Here is a 25,541-nt window from a genome sequence, read left to right as displayed (position 1 = left end):
CCCAATGGAAAATCTATGGAGCTGACTAAAGAAACTTGTTAGTCAGCAGCAACCCAGCAATAAAATTCAGTTCATAGAAGCAATCGTTCAATCTTGGTTTCACTACAGACCTAAAAGACTTGGTTCACTCCATGGGAAGAGGTTGTAAGGCTGTAATTCATGCTAAAGGTTACCCAACTAAGTATTAACTGACGTGGTGATAATTTTTATATATCTCGTTTTTTCTACGTGTTTCACTTTTCTTCTTTACACTGTAACTGCTATTCTAATAGCAAATCCTTCTTAAAAGTTATTGCATTACATTCTTGATTAAATTATCTTTCCATTGATATATGGTTTTATGGTACTACTCCCCCCCAAAGAAAGGGTGTGTGTGTTATTAGCTAGTTTTAGAAAATACACTTTCCCCAAAAGGTTTCCACAATTTTGGCCACTACTGTAGTAAGGGCTCCTTTTTGGATGGTACACAGAATTTCCCCCAAGGAACACCAGCCATCAGAAATTCTTCCAGCAGTGAAAAACTATTTATTTAGGCTTTTACTCTTCGGTTCGGCTGAGGCCTGTTGTCAAGTTCTAGTCGTATCTATCAGGGGATGAACATTTTTTGGTCATTAATATATGGCTGAACTAAATCCCTCAACAGTGGCCATTCTGAGAAAATTCTACCAGAGCAGTTTCTTTATTTGTGTAAAAAACATTTCTTTAAAACATTTTTTATCACATCTTTATATTAAAAAAAACCCCCACAGCTCTTTAACCAAAAATTCAATTTCAGAGTGTGGCTGTTTCGTAGTAAGATGGAATTTAACTATTGAAAATTGCGGTAAGGCTTTAACAAATTCTCACTGTCTGATCTTTTTAAAAAAAAATGTTATCATATTTAAAATTGTCCATCTACCTTTGCTTTCGGTTTTGGTGCCCATCGTTTTTTGCAAGGTGTTAGCAATTTTCAAGTTTTCTATACAGTAAAATAAACGGTGGAGTTGCCGATTTAAAACCTCCTGCTTTCAATGGGGATTTTTGCACCCATCTTAAATTTGTGGAAAATGCTCAAATTCTTAATGTGCACACAAACATACACACTTAGGCGCTACATATTTACTGGTGTGTTTTTAAGGTAGATAAGAGGAAGGAAAAGTAATGATGAGATCCTGTGCTTATTTATTCAAAAGCAAGCGGCGTTCAGCTGAATGAAACTTTTTAACAGGTATCTAAAATCATTGCCTTAACATATTCTTCTTTGCTTTCTATGAAAAGCATTTTCAACAATGCCCTCTAGTGGATTGGCTTGAGATTATAAAGCAGAAAATAAAAAGAATTAAGCCATGGTTTAAACTTTAAAGGAATGTCTGTCCCTATTAAATTTTAAAATGTGATTGATTTGAAAAAGACACAAGACATGGAGACATGAGTCCTTGGAAATGGGATACTTTCCATCTATCTATCTTGCCTGTTGAATTGCAAGAATTATAAACTTTTGGGTGAATGGCATTTGAATAAAACATATTTAAATTCCACGAAAGAAGGCGAATATCCATGTCCCAGGATAACGTTACAGGATCCAGACTGGGTCAATCACGGGAACCAGGGGTTTAGCTAGAGAAATTCCCTGAAGATGGAGTCCATCTTCCAGTATGAGTTCAAAAACGTGGAAGACAAAACCTCTAGTCGAGGTGACTGACTTAGATTGCATCCTGCAACATTTAAATTTTCACAATTTTCCACAGCTGTAAGAAGAGGGATGCAGTGGCTTAGTGGCTAAGACACTGAGCTTATCGATTGAAAGGTCGGCAGTTCAGCGGTTCGAATCCCTAGTGCCGCGTAATGGGGTGAGCTCCCGTTATTTGTCCCAGCTTCTGTCAATCTAGCAGTTCGAAAGCATGTAAAAAAATGCAAGTAGAAAAATAGGGACCACCTTTGGTGGGAAGGTAACAGCGTTCTGTGCGCCTTTGGCCTTTAGTCATACCAGCCACATGACAACGGAGACGTCTTCAGACAGTGCTGGCTCTTCGGCTTTGAAACGGAGATGAGCACTGCCCCCTAGAGTCTGGAACAACTAGCACATATGTGCAAGGGGAAACTTTACCTTTTAAGAGGGAAAGGGAAAAGTACTTCAACGAAATTTGTGAAGCATTTAAAATTATAATCATCAGGTTGATTTTATTGTAGGTGAAAAAAGGATTTGCTTTTTGAATCAACAAATATTAGATTGCATTGTAAATAAATAATTTTCCCAATGATCGAGGACAATTTAGTTGAATGCCGTAAGAATACAGGTAGTCCTCAACCTATAACCGTTTGTTTAGTGGCCATTCGAACTTACAACGCCACTGAAAAAAAGAAACCAGTAATCATTTTTCATACTTATGACCATAGCAGCATCCACATGGTCATATGATCAAAATTCAGATGCTTGGCAACTGGCGTGTATGTATGACGGTTGGTGTCCTGGGGTCATGTGATCCCCTTTCACAACTTTCTGACAAATCAACGGGGACCCCTTTATTAACAGTCATGTTTTTAACAACTACACCGATTCACCTCGACAACTGTGGCAAGGTTGGTCATAAGAGAGGGCAAAACTCACTTAACTGTTTTGCTTAGGAATGGAAAGTTTGAGCTCAATTGTGATCGTAAGTCGAGGACTTCCTGTATCGCTACATAATGATGGAATTCCATCATAAAGCGTGGTGCTTTTTTTGTGTAATTCCTGACTTCAATAGCAGCTGATTGGGGTGATAATGTAGGCGAAAGGATACTGTGTTTCCCCGAAAATAAGACCTTGTCCTATATTTTTTTGAACCCCGAAATAAGTGCTTGGCCTTATTTTCAGGGAGGTCTTATTATTTTGGGGCACGTGGAACAAGATGGGGCTCCTCTTGCCATTTTACCTGATTTCCAGCTCTGTGGAAATATTTGTAAAACATTTAAATATTTTTAAAATTTTAAAATATTTAATATTTTAAACATATTTAAAATATTAAATATTTTCAGGGAGGGCTTATTTTTTGGGGGGAGGCTTATTTTAGCACATGCGCTCAAAAGCCCAATTGGCCAACACGGTATCAGAATCGGAGGGGATGTGTGTGGAATTAAAAATTAGGCATCAGCCTAGAATCCCTGTGTAGCCACAAGCGACCTAAGTCCAACCCACCCTTGAATTCTGTTGCCCCTCATCTAACTTCAAGCAGGCGCTGTTAGTGGAGAAGTTCCCTGTGCATAAAACTGTTGTGTGGATCTGGACTTTTCGCACCTGACAGATAATGTTTACAGACTTAATGTCCCCATCCTATTTTTGTTTCTGCTTGGCAAAAAATATCTCTTCAGCATTTTTATGCGGGAAAACTATGTAAATAAAAAATTAAAAGCAGTCGTCACCACAATAAAAAACCCAGACAACTCTGCTGTTATAAAGTTTTGATCTCAGCTTTACTTTTCACAACTAACAACACAAGCCATATTTAGGAGAAAAAACAACAACAACCTATTACAAGCTCCTTCTTGTCAATTCTGGTATTAAAGTCATATCCATTTACATTCAGTGCTTTTTTTTTTTTTGGTGGGGTGAGGGAATAAAAAGATATTAAGTGCACAATATCTTTATATCAATGTTTAGATAAGGCAGGCACGACATCTGAATATTTATAACCAGAACTAGGGCACTTTCATAGATGACAAGAACAAAGAACAATGGATCAAATGCAGGAGCTGAAGCCGAACCATTTACTTTCTGGACTTGTTTTCTCCTTGACTAAAAAACTCAAATAATAAAAGAGTTTCAGCTTCCTTACAACAATATATTTTAAAAGAGAAAGGTTGTTTCTCGGTTATGTAAATTCAAAACCCCATTCTCACATGCACCCTATATAGAAAGAACACCGCTTTCTTCCAACTGTAATTTAAGCCCCCGGGGCCTCACATTTCCTGCTGTATGCAATACTAAAAGATGGGCTGGGAGTCAGCAGATGTTGCTGGGGTTTACAAAAAGAAAGAGAACTGTAAGTAGCTCACAATGTTTATGAGATTTGGGCTGCTGTTCATCTCTTTCCAAGAGGAATCTGTTGAGATTGAACTCAGCCAACATGAGGCAATAAATGAGGCCACGGTGTGGACCAAACATCTCAGTACAAACTAGTTTTCTTCATGATCCGCAGAAACTCCTGTTCATTGACTTCCCCATCTCCGTCCCGATCAGCTTCATCAATCATCTCCTGCAGCAAAAGCAAAACTCAAGTGAGGTAAGAGCGAGACTGTGAAAACAAAGACTTCAAAAACTTGGTTCAAAGAGTTTCTTACTCGTTCCAATCTGACCACAACTCAGGGGTGAAATGCTACCGGTTCAGGTGAACTGGTAATGATAAAAACTACCGGTTGAGGCGAACCAGTAGTTAAAAAAGCTGCCGGTTCCTCCAAACTAGTATTTCCAATGATCAGCTGTGCCGCGAGGTTTAGCTTTGTTAGAAATCAGGAAATCCTGCTTTCTAGCAAAGCTAAATTGCGCGGGATAGTTGATCCCCCCACTTGCTGTTCTACTTACCTTCCCAAGCCTCCTTTTGGCATGTACTGTGCATGCGCGCGCAGTGCACATTTGGTGTACACTGTGCATGTGCACACAGTGCGTGTTTGGTGCGCAGCACACATGAACAGCCAGCAAACCGGTAGCAAACCACTTCAGATTTCACCACTGCCTCAACGTAATCATCTTTGTCCACTGGCTGAAGTTTATTCATCTTTCCCCACTCTTGCATTCCCACTTGTTCATTTACCAGAATTCAGCTTATTTAAAATGAGTTAAGCTTCACCGTTTATAGAATCGCTACATAAACAAGTCAAGTAGTTTCCAACCTGAAGCTCCTCATCGGTGAGATTCTCCCCCAGTTCTTTGGCCACGCGTTTCAGGTTTTTGAAAGAGATTTTGCCTGTTTCGTCATCATCAAAGAGCTTAAAAGCTTTCAGAATTTCTTCTTTTGAATCTTTTTCAGCCTTAAAAAAAAGAAAGAAAGAAAGAAAGAACAAGCCTTGAGACATGTTAAACAAAGTGGGACAAAACCAATTGGGGTAATGCTATATAGAGCTACGAGTCGTGGTGGCACAGGGGTTAGAATGCAGTATTGCAGGCTTATTCTGCCAACTGCCAGCAATTCAATTCTGAATGGCTCAAGACTCAGCCTTCCATCCTTCTGAGTTTGGTATAATGAGGACTCAGATTGTTGGGGGCAAAATGCTGACTCTCTAAACGGCTTAGACAGGGCTATAAAGCACTGTGAAGCAGTATATAAGTCTAAGTGCTATTGCTATTTTAAAGCAGGTTCTGCCCTCAGTTAATTGAAGGCAGCAAATAGGAATCCGCCGGAGATGGCTTTTACTGCTTGCATACAATCAAACACATCCTCCTCATCCAATCAGAATGACATTGCTGAAGAGCTGTTGACAGAAAACGCTTTAATTTCCATTCTTTTCCAGTCTGCCTCGCAAGTTGCCTTGTTCTACCACTCTCTGAGCTGGGGTTTGATATCTGGAGTTACGATAGGACCGAGCCTGGTTTCCTTCTTGACATATGGAACGCGACCAGGAAAAATCCGAGGCAGCTTTCAACTTCTTTTGAGAGTTGCAACAGAAAACCAGATTCTGTCTATATAGCCAGCATGACATACCATTTTCTGGGTCATCACTCCTAGGAAGTTACTGAAGGTAATCTTTCCTGTCCCTTCCTTATCAATCTCAAGGATCATTTTCTTGATCTCATCCTTCTTGGGTTCAAACCCAAGGGCCCTCATGGCGACCTGAAAACAATGAAAAGAGGATGAGATGAGGTTGGACTAGAAGGCCTCCAAGGTCCCTTCTGGCCCTACGATTCTACGACTAAAATTATTGATCTCTCTGAGAAGAGAGGCCTGCTAATGGAGCCGGCTCTCAGGTAACGAAAGCATCTCAGTGATATTCTGCAGCTTGCCTTCAACTCTTTTACGTCAATATTGCCAGTCCCATCGGTGTCAAAAAGATCAAAGGCCTCCCGAATCTCTTGCTTCTGCTCTTCGGTGAGTTCGGTTTTGGGAGCTGTTTTCTTCCTCTGAGCTGCTGCTCCCAGGGACGCCTTCTTATAGCTGGAGGCCTGAGAGCATGGATGAAAGGCAGAAGAGAATATTAAAAGACATAACCCAGTTTTAGCTCCCTAGAGGGTTTCACTTCTGACTATTCCAGAGAGCCTGGCCCGACTTTGAAGAAGAGTTTCAAACACTTTTGCCTCTGAGGTCCTAGTAGCTAAATTACTGATTTTCAGAATGTGAAGTGATGCATCATACTGCAGATGTGGTGTAAGTCTTCAATTAATATTTTTTGAACACATCCTAAATTAAATAAGTTACGTTATGTATTTTGTCTAGGAAATACCCTGGTTTCCTTCACCCAATTAATACATAACTGGGTATAGTTGGGTAGGATCTATTTTTCCTAAAGATATTCCTTAAAAAAAACAACACTTAACTTCGTGATTAAAATGACACTGTAAACATATATTTCCTGACTTTTAAAATTATTACCAATTTTTTTGATGTTTATTCTCAGGGGGAAAAAACATTATGGCTGCAAGTTAAAATGGAAAATATTGATGCACTGATCCTATTGTAGGGAATTTTTAAAAAATATCTATCAGCGCGGATGTATTTGGGCTACAGAGATGTCCTCGATCTGTGGTCAAAATAGTCAAGATGATAACGACAGTACATAAAAAAGAGGGAATTTTGATCACAAAAGCTTGGCCATCATCTTGACTTTTTTTTTATTGCACCCTGCAGACACCCCTTGTTGTATTACTTGACACATCATTCAATGCTGTACATATCATTCAATGCACATCATTCAACAGGGTTGAACAAAACCTGCCTCAAATTAGAATACCAGTAAATCAAAGAAAACAAATGGTTCACTCTACACCCCCCCCCATGTGCTAATTTCTATATGCAAGATGTTCCTTTCTTGGTCAAGTACAGCCTCCCAAGAGCTGGTGATTTTGTGGTCATCTCCTGCAACGTTACAGGAATGCCTGGCCAATGTTTCTCAGAGTTTCCGGTCTAGCCTGCACCTTGGGATCACCTGGTAGGCTCATTTCCATAATTGTCCCCAAATTTGGGTCTCAGCTTGGCCCTAAAGCCAATGAAGCCAACTAGACACAAGGCACAGAATTGATTTTCTTTTACTGAAGTGCTTCAGGAAAAGGGGTCCCAGCCAGCAAAATGCCAGGACTCAAAACAAAGAATTCAACAAGTTTTTTATACTGAAGAGCTGAAGAAGCTTCTTGGATGAGAATGAAAAGCCTTCAAAGAAAAACCAGAAAGTCCAGTTGCTTCTTGAAAAAAGCACCTTTGGGACAATCATGACCTGGATGACTGAGAATCTCCATAAATTTTTATATAGTTTTTCAAGGTGGGAAAAAGAAACATTGTCTAATAGGCTTTTTGAAAGTTATCTAACCAGTCCTCTATTGGTTCCACACAATCCCCATTTTTAAGTCTTAATTAATAAACAGTCCAAAAGTCATCTAACAAGTATTCTATTGGGTGTACTTTGACCCTATTCCTAAAAGTTAACCAATAGGCATCCTAGAAAGCTTTTAGCCAGTCTTCTATTGGCTCTGCCTTACCCCTATTCTTACCTTATGTTCTGACCTAGGCTTCCCAAGAGTATGTAGCAGACTCCTTGCCCCGACAAAAACCCCTTTTATTAAGTTATTGTGAATTCCTCTCATTCAGATCCAGCAAAGTCTTTCAAGGGAGAATTTAAAGTCATAGACCTTATCTGGCTTGGAGAGCTGCCAGGCCGATATCTTCAAAACTTGGCAAGAAGTCTCTGAGTGTCATGAACCAATTAAATCAGGGGTCACCAACCTTTCGGACCTCAGGGACCACTAAATTCATAATTTTAAATCCTGTGGACCACTAATATGAGTTTTTTAAAAAAGAAAAATAGTATTTAGTGCAATATAAAAAATGCAAATAATTTTTCTGTGGACCACCAAAATTTTCTCACGGACCACCAGTGGTCCACGGGCCACTGGTTGGTGACCACTGAATTAAGTGAAGTAATTGTCTCCTGCAAACTCCCCTCCTCTTTCACTCTTTATTCCCTATGGGAGGGGCCATTCACCATCCATCTGTGGCTTTACTCCTGAGTCGACCCTTGTTCCTTAGCTGTTCCTTTCTCCTAGCAGCTCTGTGCATGTGCACACTGGGAACAGGTTCCAGCTGTTCTTCTGCCCCACTGATGTCCGACCCTGGCCCCATCTCTGCCTCCGACGCAGAGTCCTCATCAGAGCCTTCCCCAAACTCTAGGACTGGCCAAGGATCCTCCCCAACTTCCTCACTGTCTGAGTCTGCCACCAGTTCTGCTGGCCACAGGCAGGCCATAACTCCTTAGCAATATGTCTTGTATGACATTGCCTGAAAGCCAGCTGCTATTTTCTACATTGAAAGGCGCCCCACCTTTCCACACTCCCCTCTTCCTCTATCTTTGCTATGCAGGCTTCGCAAATATAGGTAGTCCTCGACTTACAACACTTTCATTTAGTGACCGTTCAAAGCTACATCATCACTGAAAAAAGTGACTCGGGACCGTTTTTCACACTTAGCGACCGTTGCAGCGTCCTCCACCATGGTCACCTGATTTCCATTTCGATTTTATTGATAACCAACTCACATTTATGACAATCGCAGCGTCCCGGGGTGTGTGTGTCACGAGATCCCCTTTTTTGCGACCTCCTGACCAGCAAAGTCCATTGGGGGAAACCCGACTCACTTAACAACCAGGTACCTCCCTTATCAACCGCAGCCATTCACAAGGGTGGCAAGAAAGGTCGTAAAATCGGGGAAAGCACATGTAACAACTCAGACTCGGCAATATAAATTTGGGACTCCAGGGTGGTCGTAAGTCGAGGACTTCCCCGCCCACAGGCACCTTCCTCCCTCGTTCATGCCCTAAACTTGCATTATTTTACAGCAAACTGGCCCATCCACCATCATTCATTCCCGTTTTGGGGCTTGGAATACATTTTCCTCCCGAACTGGAGCTTCCAAGACATACGAGTCCACCCTAAGGCGCGTTCACACGTGCACGGAGCGGGAAACACCCGGATTGCCAACCCCCCCACGGCCCCGCAAAAGGGGATGAAGTGACGGGAAAGGCTTCTGCCTCCCGATCCTGCAAAAGCGCCTCAAGATCCAATTCGGAGATTCAAGAGGGCACTAGGTGGCTAATTTGCATACATTAGCATATAGGGAACGGATGCAAATTCCAGCCGTTAAGTTACCTCAGATCGTGCCTGACTTCGCCGCCACTGTCGCGGCCTTCTCCCCTCACCCTCTTACCCTCCCCCCGCCTAAGTCCTTCCCCGGCCGTGACCCCACTGACCATCCCCAGGAAGCGGCGCCGGTCCCTGAGGCAACCCGTTGGGAGAGGGGGGGAAAAGCAACAACAACGGCGAGAACTCAAAACCGTCGCCCGGCAGCCAAGACGCTCAGCGTCGCGCCTTCCGATTGGCTCCTCTCGCTACGCGCCGACGTCGGGAACAAACCGCCCTCGCTATTGGCCGGCGAGCCTGGCGCGCGCGCCCAAGCCGCGGCCTGGGTGATTGGTGGCGAATGGCGGAGGGCGGGGTGGGTGGGAGAAAGAACCGATTGGCCACCAAGGCGGAAGAGCCAATGGGGCGAGCCTCCTCACTCTCGGCAGATCTTCATCCTAGGGGTGGGGCCGAAGGAGTGGGAGGGGTCGAGCGCCGCCGCGGGATGTGATTGGAGAAGCTCGGGGGAGGGCGTGGCGTGCCCGCCCACGGGTATAAAAGCAAAGGGGCGTGGCTGTTGGGATGAATGGGACCAGCTGAGAGGCTGGTGGGTGGAATTGCTTGTATTCTTTGGATCGGTTCTGTATTAGATTCCTGGGCGGGGAGATCCACGGGCGGCTTCAGATCCCATTTCCTGGTCCTCGATTTTGGAATATCTTTTTTTAAATCCTATCTTTTTTTGGCAGCTTTGAGAAAAAGCAGGTGAGGGATGACAAGGGGATGGAGATGACAAGAGACACATCGAACTGTAACGTATTTTATGCATTAAATTTATAGGCGACCCACCTCCCGATTGAAGTGACTCTAAGCGATTCAACTGGATGAATATTCCATTTTCTTTAAAAAGGAGCCGGTTAGAAAGGCTTATTAGACTTAAGAAGTCGATAACACAGAGAATTGTTATGTCTTTGATATTTACTAACATGACACATCTAGCAGATGGTCAACTGTCCAGAGCTACTGGCAGACTGGTTTATCTCTCTCCTTCCTTCCCTCCCTCCCTCCTTCTCTCCCTCCCTCTCTCTTTCTCTCCCTCCCTCTCTTTCCCTCCCTCCCTCCCTCCCTTTCTCTCTCCCCCTCCCTAGCTCCCTCCCTCTCTCTCTCTCCCTCCCTCTCTTTCCCTCCCTCTCTCTTTCTCCCTCCTTCCACTCTCTCTTCTCTTCCTCCTCCCTCACCCTCCCTCCTCTCTCTCCCTCTCTCTCTCCCTGTCTCTCCCTCCTTCCTTTCCTCTCTCTCCTTCCTCTCCCTCCCTTTCTCTCCCTCCCTAGCTCCTTCCATCCCTCCCTCTCTCTCCCTCCCTCTCTTTCCCTCCCCCTCTCTCTTTCTCCCTCCCTTCCTCTCTCTCTTTCTCTCTTTCCCCTCCCTCCCTCCCTCACCTTCCCTCCCTCTTTCTCTCTCTCCCTCTCTCTCTCCCTGTCTCTCCCTCCTTCCTTTCCTCTCTCTCCCTCCCTCCCTCCCTCCCTCCCTTTTTCTCTCCCTTTCTTTCTCTCTGTATGATGATGATGGTTGGTTGGTTGGTTGTCTATGGAGATTCTCAATCATTCAAGTCATAGTGGTCTCAAAGGTGATTTTTTTCAAAAGGCAACTTAACACAACCCAGGTACCTTTTGAAAAAGCACCTCTGGGCCAATTATGGTGGGTTGCGCAATGAGCCAGATGTTTAGATTGAATTTGGCATTTTTATCTACCTGTGGAGTCCTGTCCAAGGACCGTTATTGTCTGATAGTGTTCAAGGTATTGTTGCAGGATATAAGCTGTTCCAAATAAAACACCAATTTCTTTTGCAATTGACTCTTGGGGATCTTGCCAATGCCAATGGTGCTCAAGTGGTACTCCAGTTAGTATTAGATAGATAGAATAGATAGAACTCTTTATTGGCTAAGTGTGATTGGACACACAAGGAATTTGTCTTCGCTACATAAGCTCTCAGTGTACATATAAGTTATATTAGTAGTAGTGGCTAAAATAAAGCTTCCACATTTAAAGGCAATATATCTGTATGTAGGCAATGTAAACTGTGCAGGTGGCTTGTTTCCTTCATCTTTTTAGAGATGGGTGTTTTTTCTTTACAAAGGCCGTGGAATATTTTAATTTTTAATGCTCTGAGAGGATTGCAAAGGTAGAGTGATTCCTGAGGCAGTCATTTTATCTGCAGGAGCTATGCTGAGATCAGCATAAGGGGAAAGTTTAGTTGCTCATCTTAACTGATTATCAAGAGAGATAAGCATTGGGCTTTTTAAAAAAAGTTAGGCTGCGATATAATTTAGAGGTGGTGGGAATGGGAGGGTTCTAATTGACTTTTTCTGTCATTTGAGTATAGCAAGAAAAGAACAGGAGAACTGCTGTCCTTTCCTGAGAAACATTTGGACAAGATGGCCACGCATTTGAGGCCGGTAAGTTAATTTGTTTCTGCAAAATACCTTATTTTTTGTCAGGAGTGCTTTTTTAACATGAGCCATGATGGCACAGTGGTTAAAGTGCAGTACTTCTGCTGCCTGCCGACTGCCTGCAGTTAGGCAGTTCGAATCTCACCAGGCTCAAGGTTGACTCAGCCTTCCATCCATCCAAGGTGGGTAAAATGAGGACCCAAGATTGTTGGGGGCAATATACTGGTTCTGTAAACTGCTTAGAGCAGGGGTCTCCAACCTTGGTCCCTTTAAGACTTGTGGACTTCAACTCCCAGAGTTCCTCAGCCAGCTTTGCTGGCTGAGGGACTCTGGGAGTTGAAGTCCACAAGTCTTAAAGGGATCAAGGTCGGAGACCCCTGGCTTAGAGAGGGCTGTAAAGCACTGTAAAGTGGTATATAAGTCTAAGTGCTATTGCTATTTCCATGCAGGGAGTATAACTATTAGGATTGGAGTTGGAGATTTCTTGGTGAAATGCCAGATTTGTTCTCACCTGGCTTCATTCCACTCTCCACTCCACCTGGCTTCACTTCACTGTCACCTGGCTTCACTCTCCTGGAATCTGCTCTGTTTGGGCTAGGAGCTTGAGATCCACCCCTTTGGTTTAAAATAAGAGCGCAGGAGAGTGATCCTGATTCAAAATGTTGCTTTAGAGACAATTCTACTTGGAATAGTCTAAACTGTGAATCTGTGAATTAGACATTTTTGCAGCCCAGGTAGCTTGATTTCTTGAGCCAGGTAGCTTTTGTTTTGACTAGCTAACTGTGGAAAAATCCTGCAGAGCACTAAGTGATCAGCTAGTCCCTCCTTGATCTAAATCCTGGGTTATGATTTCTGAGATTTTATTTGGAAGGCTATAATCTAAAATATCCCTGCAATAACTCTTTGCTTCTCAGCTTTGCTCTCTGAGAAGAAAAATTGCATTGCTCCCAAACATGCTCTTGATTTGATATAGGCATTTTTATCCCCGAATAGCTCCAAAGATAGTTTGAAGCAAGAATATATAACATTAGCAATATCAATAGCACTTACACCGCTTCATAGTGCTTTTACAGCCTTATCTAAGCGGTTTACAGAGTCAGCCTATGGTCCCCAAACAATTTGAGTCCTCATTTTACCGACCTCGGAAGGACGGAAGGCTGAGTCAATCTTGAGCCTGGTGAGATTTGAACTGCCAAATTACAGGCAGTCAGCAGAAGTAGCCTGCAGTACCGCACTCTAACCACTGCGCCACCATTGCATTGAAAGGGTTTTTTTTGTCCTACAATGGCTGTTATTGGCATGAGTTGTTGCTTGTGGCTTTCTGTGCTCATAAAAACCAATCACAATGTGTTTGGAAAAACACTGATTGCAATCCATGTGTACCCGTTTCCTGCAGGCTAGTAAAAAATGCACCGTGATTGGCGGCTCAGGATTTCTTGGTCAACATCTAGTCGAGCAGCTGGTGGATAAAGGCTACTCGGTCAACGTGTTTGACATTCACAAAGGTTTTGATAACGACAAGGTGCAGTTTTACCTGGGCAATCTCTGCAAAAAAGAGGTAAGGAACAAACTGAGGTAAATTGACACAGCTCAGGTATGGTCAACATCAGTGGTGGGATTCAAATAATTTAACAACCGTTTTGATGATTACGGCAATCATTCTCTGCCCTAATGATTTCTTCCAACAACCAGTTCACCAAACTGCTCAGAAAGTTAACAACCGGTTCTCCCAAAGTGGTGCGAACTGGTTGAATCCTACCACTGGTCAACATGAAGTTTGTTGGTCTTAAGCCTTACGACTGGAGTTGATGAAGGCTGTTTAGGAGTTAAAATGAGAATTCTGGGTATTTCCACCCCCCCTCTGTTGGGAAATGTTGCAAAGTTAGAATCTGTTCTAAAGTGTATACCAGGGGTATCAAACTCAAGGCCCGTGGGCTGGATCTGGTCCACAGGGTGCTTAGATTGGCCCGCGGGGCCGGCCTAGAAACAGCAAAGGACCAGCCTGCAGTGCCAACGAAATGCTGTTTCCCAAAACAGGATGCGAGGTGGGGGCGCGCCATCCTCCAGGCTTCATTTTCTCTGACGGGGCTGAAGTTGCACAAACTAAAAACAGAACATAAGGAGAAATGTTTCCCCTTTCACATGTGAGCATGCAAGAAGGGAGGGAATGGGAAAGAGGAATGACAAAGAAAAAGAAGGGAAGATGGGAAGAGAGCAAGGAAGGAAAAATAAGGAAAGAGGGGAAGGAAGAAGAAAGGAGAATGAAGAGGGAGGGAGGGAGGGAAGGAAGGAAGGAAGGAAGGAGATTATAATGAGAGTGAGTGAGGGTCTCAGGGAAGTCCTGTCTTAGCACTTGGCCCCTGACATGAGTCCCGTGTCACGCCCATCGTGGCCACGCCCACCTCCAGCCATGCCTCCTCCCACACCACCATGCTATACTCCACCCCTCCGAGGTCAAACACAACCTTCATATGGCCTTCAATGAAATCGAGTTTGACACCCCTGGTAGATACTACTTTGAAGAACGTTTCCTTCATCTTACCTGCTTCCAACATTTCTGATTTCTGCTGTAAGGTACCTTAAGATCTGAGAGTCTCTGAATAATTGAAATTTCCTCTTTAACGCGAGCTAAACTGGCATCTTTCAGCTGGAATCAATTCTAGATTCACCAACGTTTGTCGTGTCCCACCCCCACTCCGACGAACGAGTCAAGGAAGTCCATAACAAACTTGGCAACGAAGCCTCTGCAGCTTGCTAAGTTCCTTCGAGGTTTATCAGGGCAGGCAGGAGTCCAAGTTGTGACTTCAGCGATAGGGTCCGATATCAGCAAACTAGATAAGACTTTGCTTGACTCAAGATTGGAATGCCAAAAGCAGGTCCTTTATATAGGCTGTGGGGTGTGGCTCCATGACTCAGCCTTTATCCAGGCCTGCCCCACCTGTCCTTCTGCTGGCGTCGCCTCTCAGATCTCCGGAAGCGAGGGTCCACCCACACTGAATTGTCTTCAACTGGATCTGCTGTCAGCATCTGGGAAAGGGAGGGGTCAGAGGGAGTAGGCCCGGGTAATTCCACCACCTGGCTGGCTTTCTGCTCTGAAGGCTGAGCCAAAGGAACACACGCTGTATGAGTGAGGTTTATTGGGCTTCTCCTTTCACTCCTTGAATCCTCTCCGGGCATGGGGCCAGGGCTGGGGGCTGGAGTCATGACAGGCCGTTCATCTTCATTATCGGACTCGGAGTCTGATAAAAGGCCCGGTTGGAGACGGGAGGGGCCCGGCTGAGGAGAGGAGGGAGGACGAGTCACAACAACGTTCTTGCTTCTAACTGCCCGGAGGTCTTCAAGTAGACAATTGCACAGGCATCAAAAGGAGGTGGCCTCACTCAGCGGATTGATGCAACAATCTCTCCAGTTTGTTGACTGTATCTCTTCTCCAATACAGGATCTACTCCCGGCTCTACAAGGTGTGACCGTGGCGTTCCATTGTGCCTCGCCTGCGCCTTCTAGCAACAATCGAGAACTTTTTTACAGAGTCAATTACTTGGGTACCAAGACAGTCATTGAGGCTTGTAAAGAAGCAGGCGTCCAAGTAAGGTTTGAACAAGAATTTGAAAGCACTGACACAAGCAAGAAGTAACTGCCCTTGATGTTTCTAACTTGGAAACTTTAGCGGTCTAGAATGGCGCTAAAGAAAAGGAGAAAAAAATAGAATAGAATAGAATAGAATTTTTTATTGGCCAAGTGTGATTGGACACACAAGGAATTTGTCTTGGTGCATACACTCTCAGTGTACATAAAAGATACGTTCATCAAGGTACAACATTTACAACACAAATGATGGTCAATATATCAATATAAATCATAAGGATTGCCAGCAACAAAGTTACAGTCATACAGTCATAAGTGGAAAGAGATTGGTGATGGAAACGATGAGAAGATTAATAGTAGTGCAGATTTAGTAAATAGTTCGACAGTGTTGAGGGAATTATTTGTTTAGCAGAGTGATGGCCTTCGGGAAGAAACTGTTCTTGTGTCTAGTTGTTCTGGTGTGCAGTGCTCTATAGCATCGTTTTGAGGGCAGGAGTTGAAACAGTTTATGTAAAAGAAGGGAGGGGGAAAAATACAGAGCTAAAGGACCGTATAGGGATTAAAATAGAAAAGATAAAAAGAGGGGAAGAGGGGAGGAGGAGAGTAGATGGAAATATAGGACAAGCAAAGAGAGTAGAAAATTTTAAGAGAAAAAAGAAAAAAAAGGAGAAAGAGAAAAAGATTGGGAATATAGTAATTGGTTGAAGCACTAATAATGAAACTTGAAAGCACAAAAATGAGCTGGTAACATATTAAGTGATTTAAATATTAATAATGGAATTCGAAGTTATAAAAAGTGTTTAAAAGTTACTATGGAATTTACTAAAAGTGTTGGAAATGATACTATGAAGAAAAACTGAGGTTTTCTTGGTTTTTTTTCTTTTTTTGACTATGGTCAATACTATATGATTTGTTATTGAATTGCAAAGATATGATTGGTTTTGATGTATGATAAGTCGAATACATAAAAGGTTACAAATATTAAATGGGAAGAAAAGGGTTTAATATAATGGGAGTAAGAAGGGGGGGAAGAGAAAAAGTTTGATAAAAGTTAAAAATTTTAGGTTGAAGGGTATGATTAGATATATAACAATTGATAAGAGAGAGAAAATAAAATGATAGAAATGAAAACATGTAAGATGTGTTGGAGAAGAACTAATCGTTGTATGTTTTTCTTCCTACTCTTTGGCAGAAATTGGTGTTGACCAGCAGTGCCAGCGTTGTCTTTGAAGGTACGGACATCAAGAACGGAACAGAAGATCTCCCTTATGCCAAGAAACCCATTGATTATTATACAGAAACAAAGATTCTGCAGGAGAAGGTCTGGATCTTTTGGGGTTCATGATGTTTCATTTTTGCTCTTGGTAGATCTACATAGGCTGTCTTTGGTTTCGTTTTTATTTTTAGGAGGTGCTAAAGGCCAGTGACCCAGAGAAAAATTTCTTCACCACTGCTATCCGTCCACATGGCATATTTGGACCTCGGGACCCTCAGCTCGTTCCAGTCCTCATCCAGGCAGCCAAGAGCGGCAAGATGAAATTCATTATTGGGTAAGTCAAATTCCATCTATGAGGTTCCTTGTGTTCTTTGTGCTTGCATCTCTTCTTGCAGAAGTTTCAAGGCCAGACTTGGTAATTGTCAGCCTGCCCCAGATCAGTGTTTGAGAAAATAAAAACCCAACTCCATCATGTTGAAGAAATTGGTAATTTATATCATACAAGTCTGGATGCAGTAAAAGCAAAGCTGGAACTGGAAGTAAATCAAAACCCCAGAGTCATATTCTCTCCTGAACCCTCCCCCTACTAGAGGTCAATACAGTAATAGTCCAATGTCTTCTTCCTCCTCAGCCATGTGTAGTTTCACTTCCGATATTCTCCCTCTGTCAATCTTCTGGATGGAATGTGGAGTCAGCAGCTGCCGTTACATTCACGCGCCAAAACAATTCAAACATTTATTTTAAAAAAGGCTTTTCCCCTCTCCCACACATGCAATGTCAGCTGACGCTGGGAACAGTGAAAACCTCCCCCCTCCTCCATAAAGCATGTAAGACATTCAGTAGAGCAAACTTTTAACAAGGTAATAAAACAGTCAGATAATCTAGTAGGAGAAATACACTAAATTAAAGCGGAGGCTGACAGTAATGTAATCAGTGCATGAGGAAGAGAAACAGCCTTAAACACATCCTTCCTCCTCAACAGGTACTTATTAACCAACACTCAGAAAGGCAAGAACCTATGTCTGATCAAAAGAAACCATCAAGACTGGTAGGACAAACTACCACCTATAAACACCCAGCAAATTTCATAACCCAGGAGTTTCCAAACTTTGCAAATCTAAGACTTGTGGACTTAAATTTCCAGAATTAACAGAGGGATACAATCAAGATCAAGAGAGGTACTAATACCACTCTATAAAGCCTTAGTAAGACTAGACCTAGAATAATGCAACCAGTTTTGGTCCCCACACTATAAAACAGATGTTGAGACTCTAGAAAGAGTGCAGAGAAGAGCAACAGAGATGATTAGGGGACTGAGGCTAAAACATACTATGAACGGTTGCAGGAACTGGGCATGGCTAGTCTAGTGAAGAGAAGGACCAGGGGAGACAGGATAGCAGCCTTCCAGTATTTGAGGGGCTGCCACAGAGAGGAAGGGGTCAAGCTATTCGCCAAAGCACCTGAAGGCCAGACAAGAAATAACGCAACTGAACAAGAAGAAATTCAACCTAGAAAGAAGGAGAAATTTTTTGAGAGTGAGAACAGTCAACCAATGGAACAGAAGTTGCCTTTGGAAGTCGTGGGAGTTTCATCACTGGAGGCTTTGAAGAAGAGACTGGACTGCCATCTGTCAGAAGTTGTGTAGGGTCTCCTGCTTGGGCAGGGGGTTGGACTAGATGACCTACAAAGTCCCTTGCAACTCTGTTAATCTGTTAAGAATTCATCGGCTAGCCATGCTGGAGAATTCTGGGAGTTGAAATCCACAGATCTTAAAGTTGCCAGATATGGAGACTCACATGATGCTCCCTGGCCTGTTAATGAAGCATGTTGAAAGAGAAGCAAACTCAGAGAAAAACCAAGAACCTTAAAATTCAACCTTGAGCTACATATATTTTCTACCTATTGCAAGTCCATCCTATTTGTAGTTCTTGCACCATTTGCTCATCACCCGAATCGAGGAATAATAATTGTCTTTGCTTTGAAATAATTTGCCTGGTGTATTACACGAGGAATGTTTTGGCTACAGCTCGTATGTCTCTGAAACCTTTCCCAATTGAAATAACACATGGCCGATGACTCATGTATTCTTAGTTACTTTCTATTTCACTGTGGTGGCTTTTAACAAGCTTTTAATGAACCTTAATTTTCTGCTGGTCTGTTTAAGGGTAATATTATTGCCAATAAGTTTTCATTAGTTCATGATGCAAAGCTTGGTGGTTTGGTAATCATCGCAGTACTGTTACTGTTATTTACTTGTCTTTATTCCATCCTCAAAAACATTCTCTCTAAAAAGCATCCTTTTATTTATTTATTTATTTATTTTAAATTTAAATTATAAAATAAAATTTTAAATTAAAGTTACATTGTCTGGCTAGTCGGCTTACAAATTTAGGAAAAAGCAAAGGGGAAAAAGAGCGAAGGAAAATTGTAAACCCAAGAAATGAAGTGTGAACGAAAAAGAAGAATTCTAGAATTAAGAGACACTTATCTCAGTTTAAAGCAGGGGTCTCCAACCTTGGCAACTTTAAGCCTGGAGGACTTCAACTCCCAGGAAAGCAAAGCTGGCTGGGGAATTCTGGGAGTTGAAGTCCTCCAGGCTTAAAGTTGCCAAGGTTGGAGACCCCTGGTTTAAAGGTGCAACATGAAGAGGTCACTTTTCTCTAAGCTATGTAGAGCTTTCTCTCATTAAGCCAAGAATGATCGGGCTTATGTTCCTTCACAATCCCTGTAGAATTTGTAGATCAGGGGTGTCAAACTCAATTTCATTGAGGGCCACATCAGGGCTGTGATTGACCTCGAGGGTGGTGGTGGGGGCTAACTGGGTGTGGCCAACTGGGTAGGCGTGTCCAGCTTGACACCATTCACTGGGCGTGTCCAACTGGGTAGGGGTAGCCAGCTTGACGCCACTCACTGGGTGTGGCCAACTCAGTGGGCCTGGCCAGCTTGATGTCACTCACTGGGCGTGGCCAACTGGTTGGGGCTGGCCAGCTTGACATCACTCACTGGGCATGGCCAACTGTGTAGGTGTGTCCAGCTTGATGCCACTCACTGGGCATGGCCAACTGGGTGGGTGTGACCAGCTTGATGCCACTCCCCAAACTGCTGGCATGTTTCCTCTTCTTCGCACTGGGTAGACCGGGCCGAAGTGATGCAGGCCAGCCCCTTACATTTTCCAGGACGGCCATGCAGACTGGATCTGACCACATCACGGGCCAGATCTGGCCCACGGGCCTTGTGTTTGACACCCCTGTTGTTTAATACTGCCTGAAACGACAAGTTATGTTTTAATAGCGCTTATACAAGTAACGGTGCATCCAGAGGGACTCCTGTGTTTTACAGTTTGGCTCGTGCACTTTTTTAGTGTTGCTTTTGGACTCTTCTCTCTCCTGAACAGTAATGGGAAGAATTTGGTGGATTTTACCTATGTGGAAAACGTGGTCCATGGGCACATCCTGGCTGCAGAGCAGCTTCAAAAGGAGTCTCCACTGTGTGGAAAGGTAAGGCCACTCTGTTGTTGCCTGAAGCTTAGACTTGGAACAAGCAGCTTTTCTTAACTCAAGGAACTTTTTCCAAAAATGGAAGGAGTTTCCTGTAAGACTTTAAAACTTATTAAACCACTAACCACTTAGTGGTTAGAATGCAATTACTGCAAGCTAACTCTTCCCACCTCAAGCAGTTCAATACTGACCGGCTTCCATCCTTCCGAGGTCAGTAAAATGAGGACCCAGATTGTTGGGGGCAATAGGCGGACTCTGTAAACTGCTTAGAGAGGGCTGTAAAGCACTGTGAAGCGGTATATAAGTCTAAGTGCTATTTCCATTGCTATTGCCCTTCCTTCCTTCCTTCCTTCCTTCCTTCCTTCCTTCCTTCCTTCCTTCCTTCCTTCCTTCCTTCCTTCCTTCCTTCCTTCCTGTTAGAATGCAGTATTGCAGGTTAATTCTGCCCACAGCCAGGAGTTGAATCCTGATCAGCTCAATGTTGACTCAGCCTTCCATCCATCGGTAAAATGAAGACCCAGATTGTTGGGGACAATAGGCTGACTCTGTAAACCGCTTAGAGAGGGCTGTCAAGCACTGTGAAGCATCATACCAGTCTAAGTGCTCTTGCTATTAAAAATGCAAAAAAAAAAGGGGGGGGGGAGTAAGACTTTGGCCACACTCACTCTGGTAATTTCAGAAGAGATGCCTTTGGGCTGCAAAGATAATCCTCAAATTACGACCACAATTGAGAGATGTTTCATTGATAAGACACCACTGGCCCAAGGGGATATAGCATTTAAGTGCTGAGCTTAGAAGAGGCCCATACTCAGCCCCGCCCACCTCAGAAGGGTGGTGGGTGAGAAAGTCAGAGGAAAGGCTTCTCCAGACGCCTCCTTTAGCTCCTAAAGGGAAGATGGGGTGTAAATCAAAGCTGTAATTACCTTGTATGGATTGCCTCATCTTCACCCTGATACTCTTGGGCGTGTTCCTTGTATGCTTAGTTTTATTAACTTCCCTCACTCCCTTCTCCTTTGTTTGTCTCGTAGGCTTTTCACATCACAAATGATGAGCCCATTCCCTTCTGGGAGTTCTTGTCTCGCATCCTCACCGGCCTGCACTACGACCCTCCTAAATACCGCATCCCTTATTGGTTAGCTTATTATTTAGCCCTTCTCTTCTCCCTGGTTTTGCTGCTGCTGAGCCCCCTGGTTACCATTCTCCCCACTTTCACTCCCATGAGGGTTGCCCTCGCGGGGACCTTCCATTATTATAGCTGCGAGCGGGCCAAAAGGGAGATGGGCTACCAGCCGGTTGTTGGCATGGATGAAGCCATCGCAAGGACCATCAAGAGTTACCCCCATCTCCACAGGACCACGTGATGGTCTGGATTCCACCCAAACCACCTCCTGGACTTCTTCCATGGATTCTATGTAGGTTCTCCGATTGGTCTTTCTCTTCAGTCTACTTGCCCCTGGGAAGCTTCACTTTGGAACGACTTTCTGAGTTTGAACTACTTCAAGAAATGTCTCTGAGGTAGCCGCTGGCCCAGGATGAGCCCGGTTTTGAACAGGTGTATCTTTTTATAAAGGCCTTTTGTAAAGGATTATGCATTATTTTGTGGAATTTCAGGGGGGGTTGGAAACTTGTCCTGCTGAGCTATCTTCCATTTCAACATGTCACTTTTGGTGCACAGATTTCCGCGTTTAAGGGTGAAAGAAGGAACTGTCTTGTTTTGAGTTTTGCTATTGCAAGAGGAGGAAACAGGTGCTTGGACTGAGGAGAAACTGAAATGTCTAGTCCAAGCTTGGCAATCTTAAGACTTGGGAACTTCAACTTCCAGAATTCCCCAGCCAACGTGGCTTGCTGGAGAATTCTGGAAGTTGGTTCACAGGTCTTTAAAATGCCAAGGTGGGGACATCCATGTTCTAGTCCAGGGGTCTCCAACCTTGGCAACTTTAAGACTTGTGGACTTCAACTCCCAGAATTCCTCAGCCAGCTTTGCTGACTGAAGTCCACAAGTCTTAAAGTTGCCAAGGTTGGAGACCACTGTTCTAGTCCAATCACCTGCTTAGGCAGGAAACCCTACACCACTTCAGACAAATGGTGATCCAACCTCTTCCTAAAAACTTCCAGTGTTGGAGCATTCACAGCTTCTGGAGGCAAGTTGTTCCACTTATTAATTGTTCTAACTGTCAGGAAATTTCTCCTTAGTTCTAAGTTGCTTCTCTCCTTGATTAGTTTCCACCCATTGCTTCTTGTGCTGCCCTCGGGTGTTTTGGAGAATAGCTTGACTCCCTCTTCTTTGTGGCAACCCCTGAGATATTGGAAGACTGCTATCATGTCTCCCCTAGTCCTTCTTTTCATTAAACTAGACATACCCAGTTCCTGCAACCGTTCTTCATATGTTTTAGCCTCCAGTCCCCTAATCATCTTTGTTGCTCTTCTCTGCACTCTTTCTAGAGTCTCCACATCTTTTTTACTAATCTGACCTAGATGCGCGATGATGGAAGTTCCACCCTTGGGCCTTCTCCCTTGTCTCTTTGAGAAGAATTGAGGGACAATTCCCACGAATGCAGAGAGATTATGCATTCTTCATAACAAAAGCCCAACCTCATCTGAACCCTTTTCTGCATAAGGGTGTGACAACAGTCGCGCATTGCAAGGGCTGTGAGTCATTGGAGAAGGCGGAAAGGAATTCCGTGCATCACATCACCCTTCTTGTCCCATTTTGGGCTCCCCTTTGGCCAGTTCTAGCGTTATTTAGATTTGTTGGCCACCAATCCAGTAGACTCCAGTTATCAACTCAAGGGTGGATCTTCCAAGCTTGGAGAAGTAACAGAATAGCAAAGTTGAAAGCAGGGGTGAAATGTAAAATTTGTTACTACCGGTTCTGTGGGCGTGGCTTGGTGGGTGGGGGGAATGTGACTGGGTGGGCGTGGCCAACTTTTTTTCTTTTCTTTTTTTTCCTTTTAAAAGCATTTTTTCTACAACCTCTTTGGTTGCTTTTAAAAGCCTCTGATGATCCCAGCTGAACTGCGTGATCGTCAGAGGCTTTTTTTTTTTTTTTTTACTTGTAAAAGCATTTTTTCGGCTGAAAAAGCATAGCTGGCTGGAGAATTCTGGGAGTTGAAGTCCACAAGTCTTAACGTTGCCAAGTTTGAAGACCTGTGGTCTAGAACATGGATGTCCCCACCTGGACTAGAAGACCTCCGAGGTCCCGTCCAACTCTGTTGTTCTATTCCTCCCAACACAAATTCCTCAGTCCTATCACAAACCTTGGTCCAATTAGGCAAACTGCCAAAGGCCTTTCTTGGCAAACGTTCAGAAGTTACAAAAATAAATGCAAGACGTAGACGAAGCAGAAGACGAAGCTACCAGCGTTGTTTTCCGGCAAAGCCCAAATGCCGTTGCTGGTCTGTTTTAAGCCTTATGGGGGTGGCTTATCATCTCTTGGCCCTACTCCCGAGTTGTCCACTCTACTTGAGCTGCTCTTCCTTCTGGCAGCTCTTCTCATATGTGCATTAGGAACAGGCTCCTCCTGTTCCCCTGCCTCACTACTGTCAGCCTCTGGAGTCCACACCTCACTCCCCAATGGCCCTGGCCTCACCTCAGCCTCATCTCTGTCAGACTCTGTTGCCAGTTCTGCAGGCTGCTGGTGGACCACAACAATATTCACCCATCTCACAATTGCAACCTGGGTGTCAAACTAGGACCTCAAAACCAATACAAGCAACAAGTAACAGTTTCATAGAACCAAGTTGGTGTAGCCATTAAATGTGTTGGTTTAGAAAGTAGGAAACGGTGAGTTCTAGTCCCGCCTTAGACATGAAAGCCATCTGTGTGACAGGCCAAACACGAGGAAATGGTGAGTTCTAGTTCCGCCTTAGACATGAAAGCCATCTGGGTGACTTTGAGCCAGTCACTCTTAGCCTAACTCGCCTCACAGGGTTGTTGTGGGGAAAACAGGAGGAGGAGGAAGTATATATATGTTCACTATGTTGAGTTATTTATAAAGCAGGATAAACATTTAATAAATAAAAATAACATAATGACATTGACGATTGTCTGAGCTAATAAGGTAAACACAGGTTGTACTGAGAGAATGTCATTGATGGGGTTACCCAGGGGTGAAATCCAGCAGGTTCTGACAGGTTCTGGAGAACCAATAGCGGAAATTTTGAGTAGTTCGGAGAACCGGCAAATACCACCTCTGGCTGGCCCCGGAGTGGGGTGGTTAAGGAGCACATCCATTCCACACTTGGAATATTGCATCCAAATTTTGGTCACCAGTAGATTAAAAAAATGTTGAGACTCTAGAACAGGGGTCCTCAAACTTTTTAAACGGGGCCAATTCACGGTCCCTCAGACTGTTGTGGGGGCGGACCGGCTGGTGGTCGTGACTAGGTAGTCATGTGACAAGGTGAGCGTGGTGAATCTAGCAGTCCATTAAACAATACACAAACTTTAATTGAATTTAAATTAAATTAAATTTAAATTAAATTAAATTTAAATTTAATTTAAATTCATTTTAATTTAATTTAAATTCATTTTAATTTAATTTAAATTTAATTTATCTGAATTTTAATTAATTTTAATTTAATTTAAATTAAATTAAATTTCCACTTGGGAGTAGAAAGCAGGTTAGAGAACAGATGTGGCTGCCTTGAGGGTGGGTGAGGGACTTCTGTTTCTCTCTCTGTGTGTGTGTGTGTGTGTGTGTCCCACTCCCCACCCCCGTGTCTCTTTCTCCCTCCCTCCCTTTCTCTCTGGAGGCTGGGGAAGGTAACATTACGACTCCAATACCACTCTGCCACCCCAAAACAGGCCAGTTTTTGGCCTCCTGAGGCCGCCACATGTTCCGTTTTTGGCCTCGGCTTCCAGAAGGCAGGTGGGGGCCAGCGGGTAGATGGGGCGGTGTGGGCGGGGCAGCCTCATGGTCCCGCGCGGGCTGGATGAATGGCTTTGGCGGGACATATCCAGCCCATGGGCCATAGTTTGAGGACCCCTGCTCTGGAAAGAGTGCAGAGAAGAACAACAAGGATGATTAGGGGCTGGAGGCTAAAACATGAAAAGCGGATGCCGGAATTGGGTATGCTTAACCTAGTGGCAAGAAGGACTAGGGGTGACATGATGGCAGTCTTCCAATATTTGAGGAGCTGCCACAACGAAGACGGGGACAGCAATCTATTCTTCAAAGCATCTGAAGGCGGGACAAGAAGTAATGGATGGGGAGCATATCAAACAGAGATCCAACCTAGAACTAAGGAGAAATGTCGTGACAGAACAATCAGTGGAATGGCTTGCCTCCAGAAGTTGTGGGTTCTCAAGAAGAGATTAGACAACCATTTGTCTGAAATGGTATAGAGCAGGGGTGTCGCACTCAACGCCCGCGGGCTAGATCTGGCCCACGGGGTGCTTAGATCTGGCCTGCGGGGCCTCGTTGGAAACAGCAAGGGACTGGCCCAGGATGCCTCTGCCCAGTCCAGCCCAGGCCACCACAGGTGTCCCTAATATGAGTGACGTCAAGCTGACCACACCCACCC

General features: G+C 43.9%; 1 protein-coding gene across 3 annotated transcripts; it reads left to right on the top strand.

Annotated features, from left to right (window-relative positions):
- The first annotated feature begins 4,066 nt into the window (after positions 1-4,066).
- NSDHL (NAD(P) dependent steroid dehydrogenase-like) lies at positions 4,067-21,587 on the top strand. 3 transcript variants are annotated; one of them, XM_058196587.1, is made up of 8 exons: positions 4,067-4,238; positions 11,652-11,724; positions 13,115-13,276; positions 15,158-15,304; positions 16,496-16,624; positions 16,711-16,853; positions 19,914-20,016; positions 21,045-21,587. In XM_058196587.1, the coding sequence occupies exons 1-8, from the start codon at positions 4,144-4,146 to the stop codon at positions 21,375-21,377; spliced, it is 1,185 nt and encodes a 394-aa protein (XP_058052570.1). In that variant the 5' UTR covers positions 4,067-4,143; the 3' UTR covers positions 21,378-21,587. The 3 variants fall into 3 exon arrangements, with proteins under 3 accessions (XP_058052570.1, XP_058052571.1, XP_058052572.1); XM_058196588.1 differs by lacking the exon at positions 4,067-4,238 and adding an exon at positions 9,874-10,033; XM_058196589.1 differs by lacking the exon at positions 4,067-4,238 and adding an exon at positions 10,996-11,065.
- The last annotated feature ends 3,954 nt before the right edge of the window (positions 21,588-25,541 follow it).

This window comes from Ahaetulla prasina, chromosome 11, assembly GCF_028640845.1.
Source record: "Ahaetulla prasina isolate Xishuangbanna chromosome 11, ASM2864084v1, whole genome shotgun sequence".
Lineage (NCBI taxonomy): Eukaryota > Metazoa > Chordata > Lepidosauria > Squamata > Colubridae > Ahaetulla > Ahaetulla prasina.
This window is presented reverse-complemented; position numbering and strand designations above follow the sequence as displayed.